Source organism: Uranotaenia lowii, unplaced genomic scaffold (assembly GCF_029784155.1).
Source record: "Uranotaenia lowii strain MFRU-FL unplaced genomic scaffold, ASM2978415v1 HiC_scaffold_157, whole genome shotgun sequence".
NCBI lineage: Eukaryota > Metazoa > Arthropoda > Insecta > Diptera > Culicidae > Uranotaenia > Uranotaenia lowii.
The window spans coordinates 56,318-75,000 of NW_026597599.1; the positions used below are offsets into that span (position 1 = coordinate 56,318).

Genomic DNA, 18,683 nt, shown 5'->3' on the forward strand with positions numbered 1-18,683 from the left:
GAGTCAAAGTCGCCGGAGCGAACTGTATTCGATAGTAACAATTTTTGTATGAACAAATTGTGAACAAACTTCAAATCTAAAAGGTGGAAGAGGAAATTAGACAAAATTCTTTCTACAAACCTATGCGACTACTCACATTCAGTCAACCGGCCTATACTTTGGCTGACCTCCTCACTAACCTAAGCACAACTCTGTGCTACTGGAACTTGCAGATTGGAAAGCCTGTTGGTAGATATAGGTTAAGTACAATGCAGTTACAATTTAATAAAGAATACTTTACCGAAACTGTTCGGTCGGATTCACGAAAGAATCTATGCGGACCTGTCCATGCAAGCCTATCTTGCCCTATAATTTCAAGTTTAGTGTTACAATACATATTTGATTAGAAAACAATCTGAACTTACGGTTCGTACAATTATTGCAGGCCGGTGGATTGAGTACCTTCCGGCTGTATCTACGCACTTCGATGCGAGCTCTCTATAAGCGGCCACTAAACCTTCCCTTTCCAATCTGCCTATCTATCAACTTTAAACTTTCTTTCTAAATTTGTCACTCCACTATTTTTTCCTCTTCCGAAACTATGAACCACGCGCTTTTTTTCTTCCTCCTATAATGATCTCTTCTTTTACTTCTTTCTCCTCTTGGTTTTTTCACGCTCATCGAGAACTGTCACACATTGAGGTGTCGTCAGCTCCCGGTCTAATTGCCCTTGTGGCAACATCCTCCCCCCGGTGGAATCCGGCTGGGGTCCGCGTTCCACGATCTTGTACCTCCAACACAGCCAGGCGCGATAGCGGCCGACGAAACGTCCCATCACTCGTCTGCACAATCGCCTGACGACACCTGCCGTCTGGATTCGTAATCACCTTCAGGACACGCCCTCTTTTCCATCCGTTCCGCCTACGATCCTCCACCAACACAACCAACTCGCCTGGTTCAACGGGCTTCACCTCGTCAAACCATTTCGTACGCCTCGTCAGTGTCGGCAAATACTCGTTCGTCCAGCGTTTCCAAAAGGTATTCAGCTGTCTCTGCAGCAAGTTCCAGGAACTCCCCAGCAACCTGTTGTCACACACATCCTCGGTAGGCGGCTGGCGGACACCGTCGGAACTCCCTAGCAGGAAGTGATTGGGCGTCAGGGCTTCGCAATCCTTTTTAGGACAACGCAGGTTTTGCTTGAGAGTGATGAGTTCGTCGGGAAAGCTCTCACTCTGCGCCATTCGGAACAATATCCGTTCTCCCTTTTGGAGTTCCGCCCTGGATAGACAGCCAAAACTTCGCCGCTCTTCAGGCAGCCTCAAGTTACCAATGCAGCGATGCATGAAGGCTGCAACTCTCAAGATTCGGCACCATCGAGAAAACTCACGATAAGCTATTACGGGCTCTGAAAGCGGAACTTCTTTGTGGGAGTAACATCCCAACAAACATTTTTGCTGATTAAAAACGCCAATTCTCTTATCGTATGCTGTTTTGAGGTGCTGATTGCTGTTTCAGCTTTCTTGCTGAAGAAAGAAATATTTCAGCGCTGTTTCAGCGTATAAGGAAGTTTTATTTCAGCCAATAGAAAGTAGGGGAAAATTGGCTGAAGAATAACTCGTTCAGCCTTTGTCCAACCATTTTTGACACCTTCAAATTTGACAGCCGTCAGCTGTACAAGGGTCGCTTCGAAAGCGTCTTTCAGCAATATCAAACTTTTTGTTATTCATGACGAATCAAAATAATTATCTTGTGAATCGTCTAATAATTCGAAATTTCTCATTTTGCATGATAAAATGGCCTTGCCGGGAAATTTACATTTTAATTCTCGTAGCAATTTCAATTTCTTCTGACCTTGGTTGAGAAATATTTTGGTCGCTTAAGAGCGACACTTTTCTGTTCCTTCGCAGAATGCATGGTTGGTTCTGCCTTCTGCGGCATGAGACCAACAAGTCGTAGGTTCAAAGTTCGAGACCAAGTTCAAATGAAGAAAAAATAACACGGGAGGGGAAATTAGCTGGCAAACATCGTACATACATCGATCAACATTCTTTTTGTTTTTTTTTTGTTGCTCCGTCAATTGACGTTTCATGTGGTTTCATGTCATCTTCGCTGATTAATTTCTCCAGATCTCGATGTTTAAGGGCTGAACAGCAGCTCCTCTCTGAATTTGGGTTGCCTTCTTTCAGCAAGATGGCTGATTTAAAATTAGAACTAAATAATGTTTCAGCGGTTGTTCAGCAAAAAATGTTTGTTGGGATGGCCTCAGTTCTTCTTCGGTAGTTGGTGCAGCTTTCCAAACTGGCCATACTGCTTCAGGATGCACCAAAAAACTTGGCCCGTCGAACCAGCAACTCGTTTTGGCAAAATAAGGCCCGGAACCGTACTTCGTAGCCTCATCCGCTGGATTGTTCTTCGATGGAACCCATCTCCACTCCTTCCGAGTGGTTAGCTCCAAGATCTCGCAGATTCGGAACGATACAAATCGATTAAACTTTCGGGGATCTCCGTTGATCCAGCTCAGCGCTGTTCCGGAATCGGACCACAACACTCGCTTCTTTATCTGCAACGAATGTCCCTCGATGACACTTCGCATATGACGTGCACCCAACACACACGCTTGTAGCTCTAAGCGCGGTATCGACCACGCCTTCAGGGGTGCAACTTTGGACTTCGCGCCTACCAGCGCAACCTTTACTTCTCCGGCAGCGTTCGTTGAGCGGAAATACGTCACACAGGAATATGCAATCTCACTGGCGTCCACAAATGTGTGAACTTCGACCTCGTTGATCGCCTCTCGGAAATAGCATCGCTGGATACCGATATCGTTGATGTGTTCAAGCATTTGGACCCATTTCAGCCACTGTTGGTGCGTTTCATCGTCCACCGGTTCGTCCCAGCCGAGCTCTTTGCGCCAGGCTTCCTGGATAATGATCTTGCCAAAGATCAGATACGGTGCTAGAAGACCCAGTGGATCGAACATTGTCATCACACACCGGAGTATCTGTCGCTTCGTTGGTTTCTCCTGTGTAGTGATTAACTTCACCATGTCTTCCCGCATCTTCGTTGGGAACCGCAGCTCATCGTGTTCCGTATCCCATAAAATACCAAGCACACGTTCGGAGTTTTCTCCCTTAGTTGGGCACATGTTCTTCACTGGATGTGCCTTGGCCTCTCCGAGAAACTGCATGACCTCGTCGCTGTTCGAACAGAACTGACGAAGTTCGAAACCACCGTGTTGATATATCGCCCTCACCTGGGACGTAACTTCTTTGGCCTCAGCCACGCTCCGAAAACTGGTCACATAGTCATCAACATAATGACCACTGATTGCTTCTTCGACGGCTGCAGGATACTTATCGGCGAACAGGCGGGCGTTGATATTCTTAACGTATTGGGCAGTCGCTGGTGAACTGGTCGACCCAAACGTTGCCACGTCCATGACGAAAACTTCTGGCTGCTGATTCGGATCCGACCGCCACAGGAACCTTTGAGCGCTTCGGTCAGCTTCACGAATCAGGATCTGGTGGTACATCTCCCTGATGTCTCCACAAACTGCCACCGGATACTGGCGGAACCGAAATAATACAGCAGGCAAAGATGTCAACTGGTCGGGCCCTTTCAACAGCATCGCATTTAAGGACACCCCGTCGACTTTGGCTGCAGCGTCCCAGATGAGCCGCACCTGACCGGGTTTCTTGGGATTGGTGACCGCGCCGAGGGGGAGGTACCATGTGCGTCGGGGGTCAGCCTGTTGCAGCTCATCCGGAGTCGCTCGATGGCAGTAGCCTTTCTGCTGATATTCCTCGATCTGACGCACTATGTTGTCCCGCATCGCCGGTTCTTTTCCCATTCTTCTTTCGAGACATTGGAGTCTTCTCAGACACATTGGATAGCTGTCTGGAAACTCTACGAAGTCGTACTTCCAAAGCAGGCCGGACTCATAACGATCGCCTACTCTCTTCGTAGTCTCCTGCATAATTTTCGTTGCTCGAGTGTCTTCGTCACTCAACACTGGCGTAAACACTTTCGATCCAACTTCGTCGAGCGTCAGATAAGTCTTCACTGCCTCGTCTAAAGATGAATCATGTTGACAGTCACAAATGTGATAACTGAATGTTGGCGTTGACTCGTCGCGCTTGCCACCGTACACACACCAGCCCAGGCGGGTGCGTACCGCAGTTGGATCTCCTACTTCGCCCTCTCGCGCCTTGAGCGGAACCACCAAACGTAGATTGTCAACTCCTATGAGAAGTTGCGGACTGGCATTCTCGTAACCATCCACCGGAATTCCTCGAAGATGACTAAAACGTGACTTGAGTTCTTCGAACGGCAAACTCTGTGTTGGTAAGTTCAGGGAATTGGTTGTTCCGACGTTTGAAACCTTGTACCGCTTTGATTTATTGATGCCGGAAATCTCGAACGTCACTCGTTTCGAATCGTTCTCGATCCGCGTCACATTGGATGTCCACTGCAAGCACAACGGGTGGGAGTGCCCGTTTAGTTGAAGTTTTTCTGCCAGACTCTTTTCCAGCATTGTTATCGAAGACCCTTCGTCGATGAAGGCAAATGCATCGACGGATAAACTACCGTTGTGGAGCGTGATTGGAATAACACGGTACAGTAACGATGGAAACGACGACTGGTGAACGTGATGCACAACGTAGTTCGATGTCGGATTCGGACCAGAGCTGTAGGATGCCTTTGGTTTCTCCGCCGAGTGAAGAAGTGCGTGATGACGCGCATCGCATCCATCCACGCCGCAGCGAGTGTTGTTTCTACACGAACGAGTCCCATGACTGTACAAGCACGTTTTACAAAGTCCCAAATTTTGTATACGGAGCCATCTGTCATCGACGGTCATTTTCTGGAACGATCGACATTCTCTGGACTTATGCCCCTCTTTCTGGCACACGGCACAAGTCAAAACTCGTTTCCTAAATTCCGCTGCACCTTGGCAGCTACTCCGCTCCTTCGGCTTCTCGAACTTTCCCGCGACGTCACTGTGCACAAAACTCCGGTCCGGCTTGGATCTTTCAGGCTTCGACTGCCTGGCTTTCGATTCGCCGGTGTACGACGTCACGGCGTATGCATCGTCGACAGTTTCGTCCATGAAGGTCCCGAACGTTCGTAAGTCCACGGCCTCGACCGTTCTGATGTATCTTCCCCAAAGCATTTGATATTCGGTCGGGAGCTTTCTCACCAACTCCTTTAGCAGCGAGGGATTGTTCAGATGATCGTTCAAATCCGCGGCCTCCAAGTGTTCGCAGAGACCCTGCACTTGTGTCCCGAAGTCGATGATAGTGTTGAGTCTATCAGCCTTCGGCGGGGGTGTGGATCTAACTTTCTCAATTAAGGTCTCGATGATCAAATCCGGTCGACCGTAACGCTTCTCCAGCATTTTGATGGCTGCTGGCACGGATCCCGGATGTATAAGCCTGTTACGAACCGACTCCCATGCCGAACCCTTCAGGCATCGTTGAAGGCGAATCATGTTCTCGCCGTTGTTGAAACCACAGGCTTCTGTGGTGTACTGGTAGTGGCTAATAAAAACAGGCCAGTCGGCGGGATTTCCGGAAAACGTTGGCAAATCCCCCGAGAAGACTTGGCGCGCTGTACGCTGCTCTTGAGTTGGCCCAAGTGGCCTCGGATTGACTGGAACTCCGCTATCAATTTGCCTCGTTGATTGTGGGGGCAACAGCTGCCGTCTCTGCGGCACTTGCACTGGCTCCTCGACAGTTAACGATGTCGGAATAGCCTCAGGTCTGAACATCAGTTCCGGCGCAACACATTCCGGTTCTATCGTTGGCTGCCTTCTATCCGCTTGCATGGATGGCTTCTGCTGACTGGGTTGGACAACAACACGCTTGCTCTTCGGAATCGTTCCTGTCGGATGTGTAGGACCATCCACTAATGCTTCCGGAAATGGTTTCGGAAGTCGGATTTATTCTTCCGGCCAAGCTCGAACACCTTTCAATCCCCGCTGACACAGTTGGAGCTGATTCTCAAGCTCGCTTAACTTATCTGCTGACGGCTGCTGGTGCTGTTGACAGTCGCGCAGCTGTTGTTGCAATTTCCTTATTGCGTCTGCAATTAGCTCTCGACGTTCTGGAAATTCATTCGCTGCTTCTTCCGGAAGTGGTAATCTTGCTGACGATTCTCGGAGGATTGTTCCTCCCTCTGCGCCCAACAATTCGGGGCCAGCTTGGCTCGCTACCCACTCCGTCACACGCTCAGACTTTTCGGCAGGGTTCGCATGCTGCCGAGAATGAACACTATGTTGTTCATCTTCCTCTTCCATGAGGGATTCCTCGATGATCCGGTAGCGCTCCTTAACATAGGCCTTTTCGATCCTTTTCTCGATCTCCTTTTCTTCCTCCAGGCGCTTTAGCTCCAAATTGAGCTTTGCTTTTCGGACGGAAGATGAAGTCCGCGCTGATATCGTTTTCGTCGGAAGAGGAAGGCACTTGCTGCAAGTCCATGGCCTATTTGAAACGCCAGCGCTAACACCAGCGCACGAAAGATGCCACCAGCAATTGCACTGATCACAGGCCACCATATTGTCCGCTGAATCCGGACGATCGCAGGCAACACAACTGCTCGAGTTGTCCTGATTGGTGGTGTTGAAATCATCCTCGCTCGATGAGTGAACCGTCGCCATCGGATGAATATTTGAAGAATTGTTAGCGAGAGTCAAAGTCGCCGGAGCGAACTGTATTCGATAGTAACAATTTTTGTATGAACAAATTGTGAACAAACTTCAAATCTAAAAGGTGGAAGAGGAAATTAGACAAAATTCTTTCTACAAACCTATGCGACTACTCACATTCAGTCAACCGGCCTATACTTTGGCTGACCTCCTCACTAACCTAAGCACAACTCTGTGCTACTGGAACTTGCAGATTGGAAAGCCTGTTGGTAGATATAGGTTAAGTACAATGCAGTTACAATTTAATAAAGAATACTTTACCGAAACTGTTCGGTCGGATTCACGAAAGAATCTATGCGGACCTGTCCATGCAAGCCTATCTTGCCCTATAATTTCAAGTTTAGTGTTACAATACATATTTGATTAGAAAACAATCTGAACTTACGGTTCGTACAATTATTGCAGGCCGGTGGATTGAGTACCTTCCGGCTGTATCTACGCACTTCGATGCGAGCTCTCTATAAGCGGCCACTAAACCTTCCCTTTCCAATCTGCCTATCTATCAACTTTAAACTTTCTTTCTAAATTTGTCACTCCACTATTTTTTCCTCTTCCGAAACTATGAACCACGCGCTTTTTTTCTTCCTCCTATAATGATCTCTTCTTTTACTTCTTTCTCCTCTTGGTTTTTTCACGCTCATCGAGAACTGTCACACATTGAGGTGTCGTCAGCTCCGTCTAATTGCCCTTGTGGCAACATATTTCAAAAATAAATATTAGGTAACTCCCTATTTATTTCAAATAAATGCCAATTTTTTCATGAATTGTGTTTTTTTTAAAGTAATTATTATCGAAGAAACCAATCAAACAAACAAGCATTTACCTTTTAAATCAGTGAATGGGAAAACGGTATTATTTACTATTCTGCTAGGTGAATTGAAAAAAGGTAAAATTTACCTTTTTGCTAGGTGAATGAAAAAAAGGTAAAATTTACCTCGAAAGCGGGGTGGAAAAAATTCACCTCGCAAAAAGGTAAATTTTACCTTTTTTTTATTTTCCGTGTATAAGAGCACCTAAAGCCCATTTTTGAGAACGATAAAAAAGCAAATCAATTACTTCGATTAGAATGTTTCTTTTTAAATCAAAATATATTTTTTTGGTGTAGAGTGTATGTCGAGCAGTTTTGTGCGTCGGTCGATTGAAATTATGACGTCACCGCGGTAAAAAAAAATCCGAAGCTGTCACTAATGAACACCATGAACTCCTTTGGCCAAAATAAGCGCATTTTTCAATATGTCCTAGTTTCTTACAATGGACATGCACAATTTTGATTGAATCGGTTGAACTTAGTTTAGAAATTAATTACAAAATTTTAGGTATACCCCGTTTTGGAATATTGATGTTAAAATCATCATTGGAAAAACTAATAATTATGAAATAATGTTTTTTTTTAAATTTAGAAGACCTTCTGAAAAATCAATTGAAAAATTTCGTTTCTCGGAGAACATCGTGAATCGTTATTAACATTTTAGAAATTATCGTATTTTTATCGATAAATTTTCTTGTACATCTCAAATCAAAAGATTGAAGCCACATTTTTAAGTTTTGCTAATGTTGAGGTAAACGACACAGTTTCATAAAAATGGGTGAGCCGTCAAAATCGGACAAAGGCAAGATCAGCTTCGTGCCAGCTGGATATGATAGCGTAAATATAAAAGACTCTGTTGAAATTCTCTGAAAATTATTTCAATGTATTTTTTTAGGAAGATTCAGAAGACGAGTACAATATTATGCCGTCGACTTCACGTACTCCTTCGTACGGAACGAGCACCGGATCGGGGCCAGGATCTGCCTTGTTCCCCGAATGTTTGGAGGATGAGCGGATAAAAATTGTGCCACACATTGGCTGGCACGCTGGGCTCCATGATCGAGACTTTGATATCGACCTGGACGATAGCATCGCCAACTGGTTCGAGGGCTTCCGAGAGAATTTCAAAACCTTCAAGCGGGGACCGATAATCTCGAAGCAGCTGCAGATGTTCTACATGAACACCCAGAATCCGTTCCAATGGGCATTGAAACTGTTTGCCAACTGTCCGGATCATAACTCCGCCAAGGGTAACTCGCTAGCATATATAGGTGAGTCTTTTTCGGGATGTTTGATTGATATTTATGGTTTGAAATTCGAATTACTCAATTTTAGTTATCGAAGAATTGGCCACCTTCAAGCAGCATAACAATCCCCCAACAGATCAGCTTCTCGATGATAACCTACGGATGGTGGCATTCAACTTCGTGGCTAAGCACGGCCATAGCGTGCTTTTCAGGCTGGTGGTGGACACGTTTGAGTTGCTCAAGAGAGCTCAGATGTTTGTTCCCAAAATTTGGGGCATGCTTGAAAGAAAGCAGTACAAAGAGGCCGGCCAGGTGGCGACAGATTTGCAATTGTTTGACGAATTCGACGAACACGCCTTCGTCATTCCACTTTTCCTACAGGACAAAATCTCCATTGCCGAGGACTTTTTGAAGAAGGCAACGCGACTGCAGGAACCTGTCATAAGGCTGTTGGATTCATTTTTTGATAAAAGAGAATCTGTGGAAGCTCATTGTTCCAGATATATTACGTAATAGAAAATGCTGCAGTGGTAACTAATGTGGGTTTATATAAGAGTTTTTTTTCAATTTTAGAACGCACAACGTTACTGATGTTTACTACAGTAAATTACACCATAAACCTTTAAGCAAATTAGTTCAGAGGCTGGCCAAAAACTTCAACGTCCCTAAAGAAAGTACCCCCAACGTTCATCGGATGAAATCTTTCGGCGCACTTCAATTTTTAGTGTACAAGCGGTATAACGAAAAAAGTTTAAGTAGGTTTTTTAAACTATACAATTTGTTTCAAGAGAATTCAACGATACCCCCTTGTTTTTCCAGATAAAGATTCGTGGGATGAAATGGTACGTGATACAGTTTCAAATCGAGACACTGAACTTCAGCACGAGTTGGTGTACATGTGTTCCAATTCCAATGATCAAGCGGAAGCTGCCAGATGGGCCAAACACTTTCGCATAGAAACAAGAAATCTTCCATTGCTAGTCCAGGATTACCTTGCGCAACAGTAACTTGCAAAATGCCAGAAAATTTCTTTTATTTTAAATTTGTCTTCAATTACAGGAAGACTAGAGCGACCCATCCTTGTCAGACCTTGCCGGACGAGGTTTGGGATGCAGATGAATTGACTATCAGCAAACATATTCTTTCTGTGGATGAATCACACATTCATTTGGTCGATTCGCGGGACAAGTTCTACGCCATGATAACAGATCTTGCTCATCAGTCCATCATTGCATTTGATTCCGAATGGAAACCAACCTTCGGAGGGTCCAACGAATTTGCGCTCATCCAGCTGGCCACCCGAAAGGATATCTACCTGATAGATGTGCAGGCCGCCTGGTTGGAGTCATCTGATTGGGCTTCGCTTGCCAAATCGGTGTTCAATAAAGAGGATGTGCTGAAGTTAGCTTTTGCTCCCTCCACAGATATTGCTATGTTCCAGAAAGCCCTACCAGCATTCTATGGAGCGTACAGCTCCCAGACGCGTTCCACCATTCTGGATTTGCAGGACCTGTGGCGATATGTAGAAACAGTCCGAAACTTTCGCTTTCCATATCATGGTAAGTGCAGACAATCCTCGACAACAGTTATTCTTAAAATTTAAATCTCGATTGAAAATTCATATTTCGTTCATACCAACAGAGGAAACCACCAATCGGAATCTGTCGAACTTGGTTAAGCTCTGTTTCGGCAAGCAGTTGGACAAATCGAACCAGTTTTCCAATTGGGCTCAACGGCCACTCCGTAAGGAACAACTCCTCTACGCTGCCCTCGACGCGTACTGCCTCTTGGAGATCTACGACTTGATAGATTCCCGTCTACAAACATTGTTGGTTGATTTGGGTGAGGTTGTGGATGCGCTTTTGAATTTGGAAAATCGGGGTGGCAATAGGGCGGCACGATTTGTTGAAAAATCTGGTCGAACAAACGATTCACCCTCCGCTGATGGTGGAGGAAGGTCGCGGAATCGACGGCATCGGAGCAAACGTGAACGCGACATGAACAACGACCCGGGAAATTCAGGTGGTGGTGAACAGAAACCAAACCAACAGGGAAAAAACAAATCTAGTGGATCGTTTGAGTATCGTCCTGGTCCAAATTTGAAGTCAGTCTAGTAAGTTGTAGGCTGTCTTAGCAGCAGTCAAAGCGATTTAAAACTTCAATAAGTACAAATCCGGTGTAGCAGAACAACTGTTTTTTTTCTTCTTACGAATATGTAACAAGAACCTGAATTCATTCATGATCTTATCGATTAAAGAAATTTTCATCTCATCTGTACTCAATCATTTGGCAAAAGATTTGTTACTCCATTCAATTAGTCTTGTTTTCTGTGAATAATGCCACCATGATTTAATTATTTCATTCTAAATTATACCCATTCGTTAGCGTCCAGGATGTGCGATTCGTGTGTGACAAAATGCTAGAAGGATTGGCCAGGATATTGCGCCGCTTCGGAATGGACACTTTGGCCATTCAGTTGGGTGAGAATGCTAACCGCGGCGTTTTTGTGGCATTGGAGGAAAAAAGGTTTCTTCTGACCAGGGGTAACAATTTTTATAAGGTTGGTTAAAGTAGCTTGTAAATTTTAATCGTAGAATTCTCGATGAATTATCTAAATTTTTTTCAGTTCTCCGAGTACCTACCCCCGGGCCACTGCTACAAGGTTTCAAACGATCGCGTTGAGGAACAGCTGTTAGAAGTGCTACGCTACTACAAAGTTATCGTTCGGCAGGAAAACATTTTCAGCCGATGTCAACTGTGTAATTGTGGGCGCTTTTTGACCGCCCGGCCGGAGGATATCTACTGTCTAAAGTACGGTACGTTGGAAATACCCGATTCATTCCGGCAAACATATAGGAAGGAACAAGTTGTAGAGCCGGAGCGGATCAAATTGGACCGTAGTTGGGTAGTGGATCAGCTAGAGGAACGACACCGTCTGTCTGGGCTAACGGATGCCGGGGCTCGGATCGAACATTCATACGTGAGCGATTCGGTGCTGCTACAAGTAGATGTGTTCTATATATGTGATGGGTGTGGCCGCTGTTACTGGGATGGGTCACATTTGGACAATATGCTTGCTGGGAGACTGGCCGAGCTGCTAACACTTGAGTACGATGACTAATTACGAACGGTTACCTGAACGTTACAAGTTTGTGGATGATAAACATATATTATATATACACTCACAATATGGCAAAGCTGTTTTTTTTTCATTATATCAAATCATTAGGGCTCGTTTGTTTTATTTAATAGAGTTGTGAACAACTGCCATGCTTCGAAAGTGAGATGATTACAAACGATCTAATCATACACGTGCTATCGTTTGTGGTAGGTGTGTCTTCTCTCCTTAGCGCCGGTAATATTCATATGCTATCGGCTAGCGTTGACTAAGCTAAGCAGCAATTTTTAGTTGTTTTATTTAATGAGATCTGCTAGTAGTACTTTCTGAATGTACATTTGCTTTAGGACGCTCGGGTGTCTATTATAAGCAATTTTCACACCACGCCGTTGAGATGATAGATCCTGTTATATTTAGGAACTCACGATTTGTTGATTGGCTTTTCTTTGCCGAATGGGTAAATCGAAGACGACTATAGAGTCTAAAGATAGTACAAATTTTCAATATCCAAAGAAATCCACCGGTTTATTTAAACGTCTCAAATAGTAGATTTTTGGACAAAATTGTGTTTTTTTTTCAAAACAACATGAGATATAATTTCTAATTCATTTGGCATTAAAAATGCATTTGATTTCCTCTGGTCTCCCCTAGGTGATTGTTGAGAGCTTTGATGCATCTCGGAATCAAGTCTGATTGAGCTGAAATGTTTGAAACCCGCCCAAAAATAAGTCGAAGACGCTATCTCAAAAACCACTTAACCGATCGTCACAAAATTGTGCACTTTATAACAATACATTTCTTGGGGGTATACCGTATACCTGAAAATTTCACCAATTTCTATCAATGCATTTTTAAAAGCTATTCAATAAATGAAGTGTCGCTTTTTTTCGACTTTAGTCCTTATTTACCGTTCTTAGGAACACCCTATTGGACAATAAATATGATCAACATGCAAGATTCGTAAAACAAATTCTAAATTATAGAGCTTCTGTAAGGGTGGGGTAAATGCACCTAATAAGAGATCAAAATTATTTGCGGACAAACGGTAAACGATAGATAGACATTTCATGTCTTCACAAAATTTTCATATTTTTTGATGATCTTTCGAATTCTTGAAAGAAAAAATTGATTTTTACACCTTTTCTAAAAATTATTAGTTTAGAGACTTAATGTCTTTATAAAAGTTGTAGATCTTAATATTTTAAGAAACTTTGTTGAATACACCATCAAGATCGTATGAAAATCATAAAAGTTACGAGCATTTTGAAAATAATACACGTAATTTTGAATTTTTATTTAATATCTTTTTTAGTATACGATCTACAAACTTGATATATGTGAGAAAGTTGTTCAAACTGTTGAAACACATAATTTTGTGGAACATGTTAAATACATTTTTCAACTAAGAAAAGAGATGTACTATAAAATATCCAAAATAATGCCTTTTTTAAGTAAGTTATAACCTTAAGAGCTCGGACGAGTTCGTATTATTTTTTAAGTGGGTTTTGTTGGTCAAGTTATTGGCTTTCTATTGATATACGAATTTAACATTAGTTTTGGATAGATTTTTTGCAAGCTTGCAATCAATAATGAGCTTTTTCCTCTAGAAACACTTAAAATTCGTAGAAAAAACCCTCAAATTATACTGTTTTTAGAGGGAAAAGCTCATTATTGATTGCTAGTTTGCAAAAAATCTATCGAAAACTGATGTTGAATTTATATATCAATAGAAAGCCAATAACTTGACCAACAAAATCCACTCAAAAAATTATACGAACTCGTCCGAAATCTTAAGGTTATAGCTTACTGAAAAAGGGATTATTTTGGATATTTTGTAGCATATCTCCTTTCTTAATTGAAATATGTATTTAACCTGTTCCATAAAATTGCGTGTTTTAACAATTTGAACAACTTTCTCAAATATACCAAGTTTGTAGATCTGTGTGCGGCGTTCAGGTTCTTGGGAGGAATTTGCCAAGGAACAATTTGAGCCCATAAGGTTGAAATCGTAAACATATCTCTTTTCGGATCAGCAGTCTGTTGTGTTTTACAATTGTAGTAATATTGGCTTCATTTTACGCGTAACACCGTCTCATGCTAATTGTAGTTCCAACTCGGAGGTAAAATCACTAAAATCGAATTAAAAACCCTGTTCATGATGAACTCGCGAGCGAGTGACTTCAATGCTTGCAAAGCAACGAACCTACCATCGTTTGAAATGAGTGGAACTTGAACATTCTATAGTTGGCATTTCTGGAATCGACAGCAGAAAATGATTTGTTATTCACTTGTTTACATGCTGCCAATAAGGTTGTTTCAATGTAAATATTCTTATCGTACCCCCGGGATCATCGCTCACGTGAATGTTCCCAATCAATAACCAAATATTACCGTAAGCTGGGTTCTGTTCTATGAATATTTATCCATTACCTACTACATGTGGGTTGGATGAGGCACGACCACACAGCATCCGAGCTGTAAGGAATTAAGCTGATTAGCATACATCACTGTTGCCTGTCTGCAAAGCTACAACTTTTTCCTTAATAACAGCCACAAGGCGCAAGCGAATTTGGCGCAATTGTTCGTTAAGATTTGTAATTAAATTCACAATACCTACTATCTGACGCCGGTACTCAATTCAATTTGTTTCATAAAAATTCAAACTGCGATCTTAGCAAGCTTCTTTTTATGCTCACGATCCCTCCCGGTTTGCTTGTTGAAAACGTTCTTCGGCTGGTTAAGGATGCTACGATCATCCCAATGATTGCGGTGAAAAAAAAAGTAAATAAAAACCGATCGAAGTTACCGCGCGCTCTCGGGCTATAGCTGTTTGTGCAGGATTTTTTCCTTCGGGCGAGCTAGGCAAATTAACCGGGAGACGAGAATATTTTGCCACAGGGCATTTAGCCCAACCAGGACTCTCGCTCGCCCGTTCTGGTGGATCATTTGTCGGGATTTGAGTTGAGAATATAAAGCCCCCCCGCGTGGCACGAGATTGATCAATTCGCGCGTTGCCGGTCGTCGATCAAAGTGTGCTGTGCAGTGTTGTGTTCTGGACTTATGCGTCGTTTTGATTCTTTGGCGATTGTTCAGGAATTTCGCAGAATAATAAATCAAACGACATTCAAGCGGGTCAGATACCGTAGTAGGCGCTGAGTGTGCTAAAAACATTTCAAACCACATCATGGGTAAGTTGATTTATTTTGTAATTTAGAAAATAATTACAAATACAAACGGAAGCGTGAATATTGATAGCAAACTCTAAGGAGTTAGGTATGTTATAATGCCTATTCTGGTGTAACAAAGCGTTTTCGCAACGCCGATTTTTTTGTCATGTTATATACGCAAATGTAAATTTGGCTCAATGTTTTTGGATCAATTTTGCGATATTGGAAATTGTTAATTTAAGAAGCCCGCCTAACGATGTAGAGTCAAAAAATGTTATGGCAATTAAGTTGTCTGAATCCATGATTTGTTGTAAAATTTTAAACTACCGTTTTTATGAGTAGAGTTTAAACTTTTATGTGAATAAAATTTGGTTCTGAAAAACGAACCTGATTTTTCATTATAACCTAAAGCCGAGCCAAAAATTCTGCAAAAAAATCATGGATGATCTTTGAACCAATACAAAACGGTTTAGACCTCAGTCAGAGTCTAGAACAGTGGTTTTCAAAGTGATCCCTACCGCCCCCTTGGGGGCGTTGAGAGCTTCCAAGGGGGCGGTGAGCTCAATTTTGGAATTTGGGGGGCGTTGGAAGTGCTCAGGGGGGCGGTGAGATCGTATCTCCTATTTTCACAAATCACGAAAAACGTATATTTGAAATACCAACGAGTAAGTTCGATGCAAAACAATGAAACTAAGTCACAGAACTATCAGGTTGAGGACTAAAATATTTATAATTTAACAAAGCTGCAAGAAATCTTTTGATCCAGTATCTCATTTTTTTTCTTAAAAATGTATCTAAGAGATTCTTTTCAAATCATCAAAGATTTTGTGTACGCTTTACATGTTGATCTCGTTTTGTATTTTTAGTTATATCCAAAAAGATGGCAAAGCATGATAATCTTTAAAACGTCCTATTGTCTCAAAAAATCTGCTTAGCAGAAAAAACTTTCAAAAAATCTTCGTAAAAAGGTGTCATCTGTGATTTAATGATAGATTTTTGAAAAGAAAATATGAAAGATTTTTTAAGGTGAGCGAACTTTTAATTTCGATGCTTATTTGTTAATCTTTCATATAATCCATTCACAATCAATTGCGCCATCGATAAACTTTTAATCTATTCGGTAATCCCTAACATTTTCGGAATTCAGTTATTAGAATCTTATTTTAACTTGAATGTTCGTGAATGCTGCATAATTTTGAACAGAACTCAAATTCAGAGATCAAGAAATAATACTATTTTTTAAGTTATTCCACCGGCTTAACAGTAACTAATAAGTATTCAATAACCCTAATCAATGGTGAACATAGCATTTTGGATAACCAAAATTTAAGATATGTGATTTGATATTAAAAAGTTTGAGTAACTATTCAGAAAACTATACAAAAACTTAAGTGTTTACTGGAGGTTTAAATCAACATCAGGCCCTTGGAGCCAAAAGGCCATAAGTTAAGGTTGCCAGATTGCCCGGATATTTAACATAATAATCCAGTTTCCCGGATTATTCCCGGAATTATTCATTTTATTTGTCAAGTCTTAAAAAACCTCAAATTATGGGAAGTTTTTCCAAATAACCATGACTTGTGTTTTGAAAGCCTGAAATATGATTTAAAATTTTCCGATGTGGTTTGATGAAAAAAAAATTTAACCTAATTGGCCCGGATGTTGCCCAGATTTTTGGTTTAACATTTTGAAACCAAATGCTTGGAATTTGGATTTGTCTGGTAGGGATACGCCCGAAAAATATTTTGTCAACCTTAATACAAATGCATCAAAACTTATTTCGAGAAAACACGCTTTTAAGTTATTATGTTTGGCCATTTTCCATTTCGAAAATTTGCATTTTTCTTTCGAACGTGGAAATTTAGTATGTGTCTAAATAACATTTTTAAAATCTGAAAATTACGAAATATAGTTTGAAATACAAAGATTTGTTTGACATTATTAAGTAAAAAACGACCATTTCTACACTTATAATACCCCCTACACCTTTGGCTCTAAGGGCCAATATAAATTTGAATGAGTTTTGGGTTAAGTCTTACAACAAAATTAAGCCAAAATCGGATGGTTTTTCGACGATCCAGACTATCATTTTTTATTTAGGATTTTCTTAAAATTTTCTCAGGGGGCGTTGAGCTCGAAAGGTTTGCAAAGGGGGCGGTGAGTGAATAAAGTTTGAAAACCACTGGTCTAGAAAATTGAAAAATGACACGATCCAGTCTATCGAGTTGCTCTGTTTTTTCGTCACTTGCATTTTATTTTTATTGGAAGGAGATTCGCAGGGAAGTGAGCCAGGAGGCATAATGTTTAATATTTCGGTAAGCGAATAACAGTTCTGGTCAATGGAAATTTTCCCTTTGCGTGACGCTAATCTTTGTCGTAATTGATTTTTCGGCATCATCATGTGACACGATCTTGCAGTGTGGATGATTTTTTTTTGTTAAAAATACATGAAAACACTTGTTAGGATCAAGTATAAATTTTTTATCAACATCCAACGACGAGCGAAATTTTCACATTGGAAAAGGACCACAACAAACCGTGTCCTAAGCTTTTTTTCTATAGAGTGAATCCGATCGACTCCACTGAAAACGACATAGAATCGTAAATGTAATTGAAAACGTGAATCAATAAAAGTCCATAATTAGCACCGCCGACCCAGTGTGTTTACCTATTAACCTCCTCGTGAACTGTTGTTAGGTTTGAAAAGTATACTCCTCTCGAGTGGCGTCTATTTACAGTCTCCCTGTGATGGGAAGGGGGGGCCCGAGAGGTTTGTTTAAGAAAAGCTCAACAAGACAAGTTTGATGGAATAATTTTCAACCGATCATGATCCACTCGGCGGTGTTTAATGAACAACAATAACCACGCCGTTATTGAGATCGTTCAAATTAGCTATGTTCGATAGGAGGAAACTAATCTTTCACGCGTTATTTTTTCCCATTCTGTGATCTCCTGATTCAACCTCGAGTTCCCGAAAGTTTTTTTTATCTTCAGCTTTTTTTTTATCTTATTCCGCCTGTTTGAAAGCGTTGAAATCAAGGAGTGGCGATAATCGAAAGATACACTTAGGAATCGCTTCCTCGGTATTGTTATAAAATAACTTGATCGTCGGCTATCATCGCATGATTATAAAAGTTTTTGTTTCACTTGTACTGCATGCGACTAATCGTACTTTTGCCTTCTTTCTGGTTATCGTTTTAGAAACTACCAATTACAGATACCCAATTAGCCAGTCATCATCGTGGTCGTCATGGATACTGTTTACTTTAGCAATAGCGATGAGTATCGTTAGCAGTGCCGCCTTTGATGACCACTACGCTGAGTATGACACTAAATATCATGAATTGGAGTCAAGCGAAGGACTTACGACAGAACAGGCACTGCCAGTGGAAACCATTAGAACTAATTGGGACGAGAGTCACGCATCCGATCAGATCAGCACAACCGAAACTTTCTTGCCCGGGGAGGAAGAAGACTATCCCGGAAATTGGTACGATTACTACTGCCGGGACGATTTATGCATCCAGTACGATCAATTCGGACAAATGGTTCGGAAAAAGCACGTGGCTTGCGGCCATGATGGTTCTTTCGCGGAAGATTGTCCTACTGGAAGAACGTTGTTCAGGATCGACCCCCAAATAAAAGCCTTTATCATACA

General features: G+C 41.9%; 3 protein-coding genes across 3 annotated transcripts; 2 read left to right on the top strand and 1 right to left on the bottom strand.

Annotated features, from left to right (window-relative positions):
* Nucleotides 1-656: 656 nt before the first annotated feature.
* Nucleotides 657-5,806, bottom strand: LOC129759443 (uncharacterized). The gene is made up of 2 exons (XM_055756896.1): nt 2,311-5,806; nt 657-1,384 (listed from the first exon to the last, which is right to left on the bottom strand). Exons 1-2 carry the CDS (start codon nt 5,804-5,806, stop codon nt 657-659), a joined length of 4,224 nt encoding a protein of 1,407 aa, XP_055612871.1.
* A 2,311-nt stretch (nt 5,807-8,117) lies between these two features.
* LOC129759451 (exonuclease mut-7 homolog) lies at nt 8,118-11,971 on the top strand. The gene is made up of 9 exons (XM_055756909.1): nt 8,118-8,330; nt 8,389-8,764; nt 8,829-9,249; nt 9,314-9,495; nt 9,560-9,743; nt 9,800-10,299; nt 10,382-10,853; nt 11,126-11,300; nt 11,367-11,971. Exons 1-9 carry the CDS (start codon nt 8,268-8,270, stop codon nt 11,859-11,861), a joined length of 2,868 nt encoding a protein of 955 aa, XP_055612884.1. The 5' UTR covers nt 8,118-8,267; the 3' UTR covers nt 11,862-11,971.
* A 2,872-nt stretch (nt 11,972-14,843) lies between these two features.
* On the top strand, nt 14,844-18,678 carry LOC129759444 (uncharacterized; the record flags this gene model as incomplete). Its single annotated transcript, XM_055756897.1, has 2 exons — nt 14,844-15,046; nt 18,227-18,678. Coding segments are annotated over exons 1-2 (456 nt in total), but the record flags the coding sequence as incomplete, so codon positions are not given.
* Nucleotides 18,679-18,683: the final 5 nt, after the last annotated feature.

Coding starts and splice junctions, on each gene's coding strand:
- LOC129759451 (XM_055756909.1), top strand. CDS start 8,268: ATGGGTGAGCCGTCAAAATCGGACAAAGGCAAGATCAGCTTCGTGCCA. Junction 8,331..8,388: donor TGCCAGCTGGATATGATAGC/GTAAATATAAAA, acceptor GTATTTTTTTAG/GAAGATTCAGAAGACGAGTA. Junction 10,854..11,125: donor CCAAATTTGAAGTCAGTCTA/GTAAGTTGTAGG, acceptor CCCATTCGTTAG/CGTCCAGGATGTGCGATTCG.
- LOC129759443 (XM_055756896.1), bottom strand. CDS start 5,806: ATGCAAGCGGATAGAAGGCAGCCAACGATAGAACCGGAATGTGTTGCG. Junction 1,385..2,310: donor TTGCTGGTTCGACGGGCCAA/GTTTTTTGGTGC, acceptor TTCCGCTTTCAG/AGCCCGTAATAGCTTATCGT.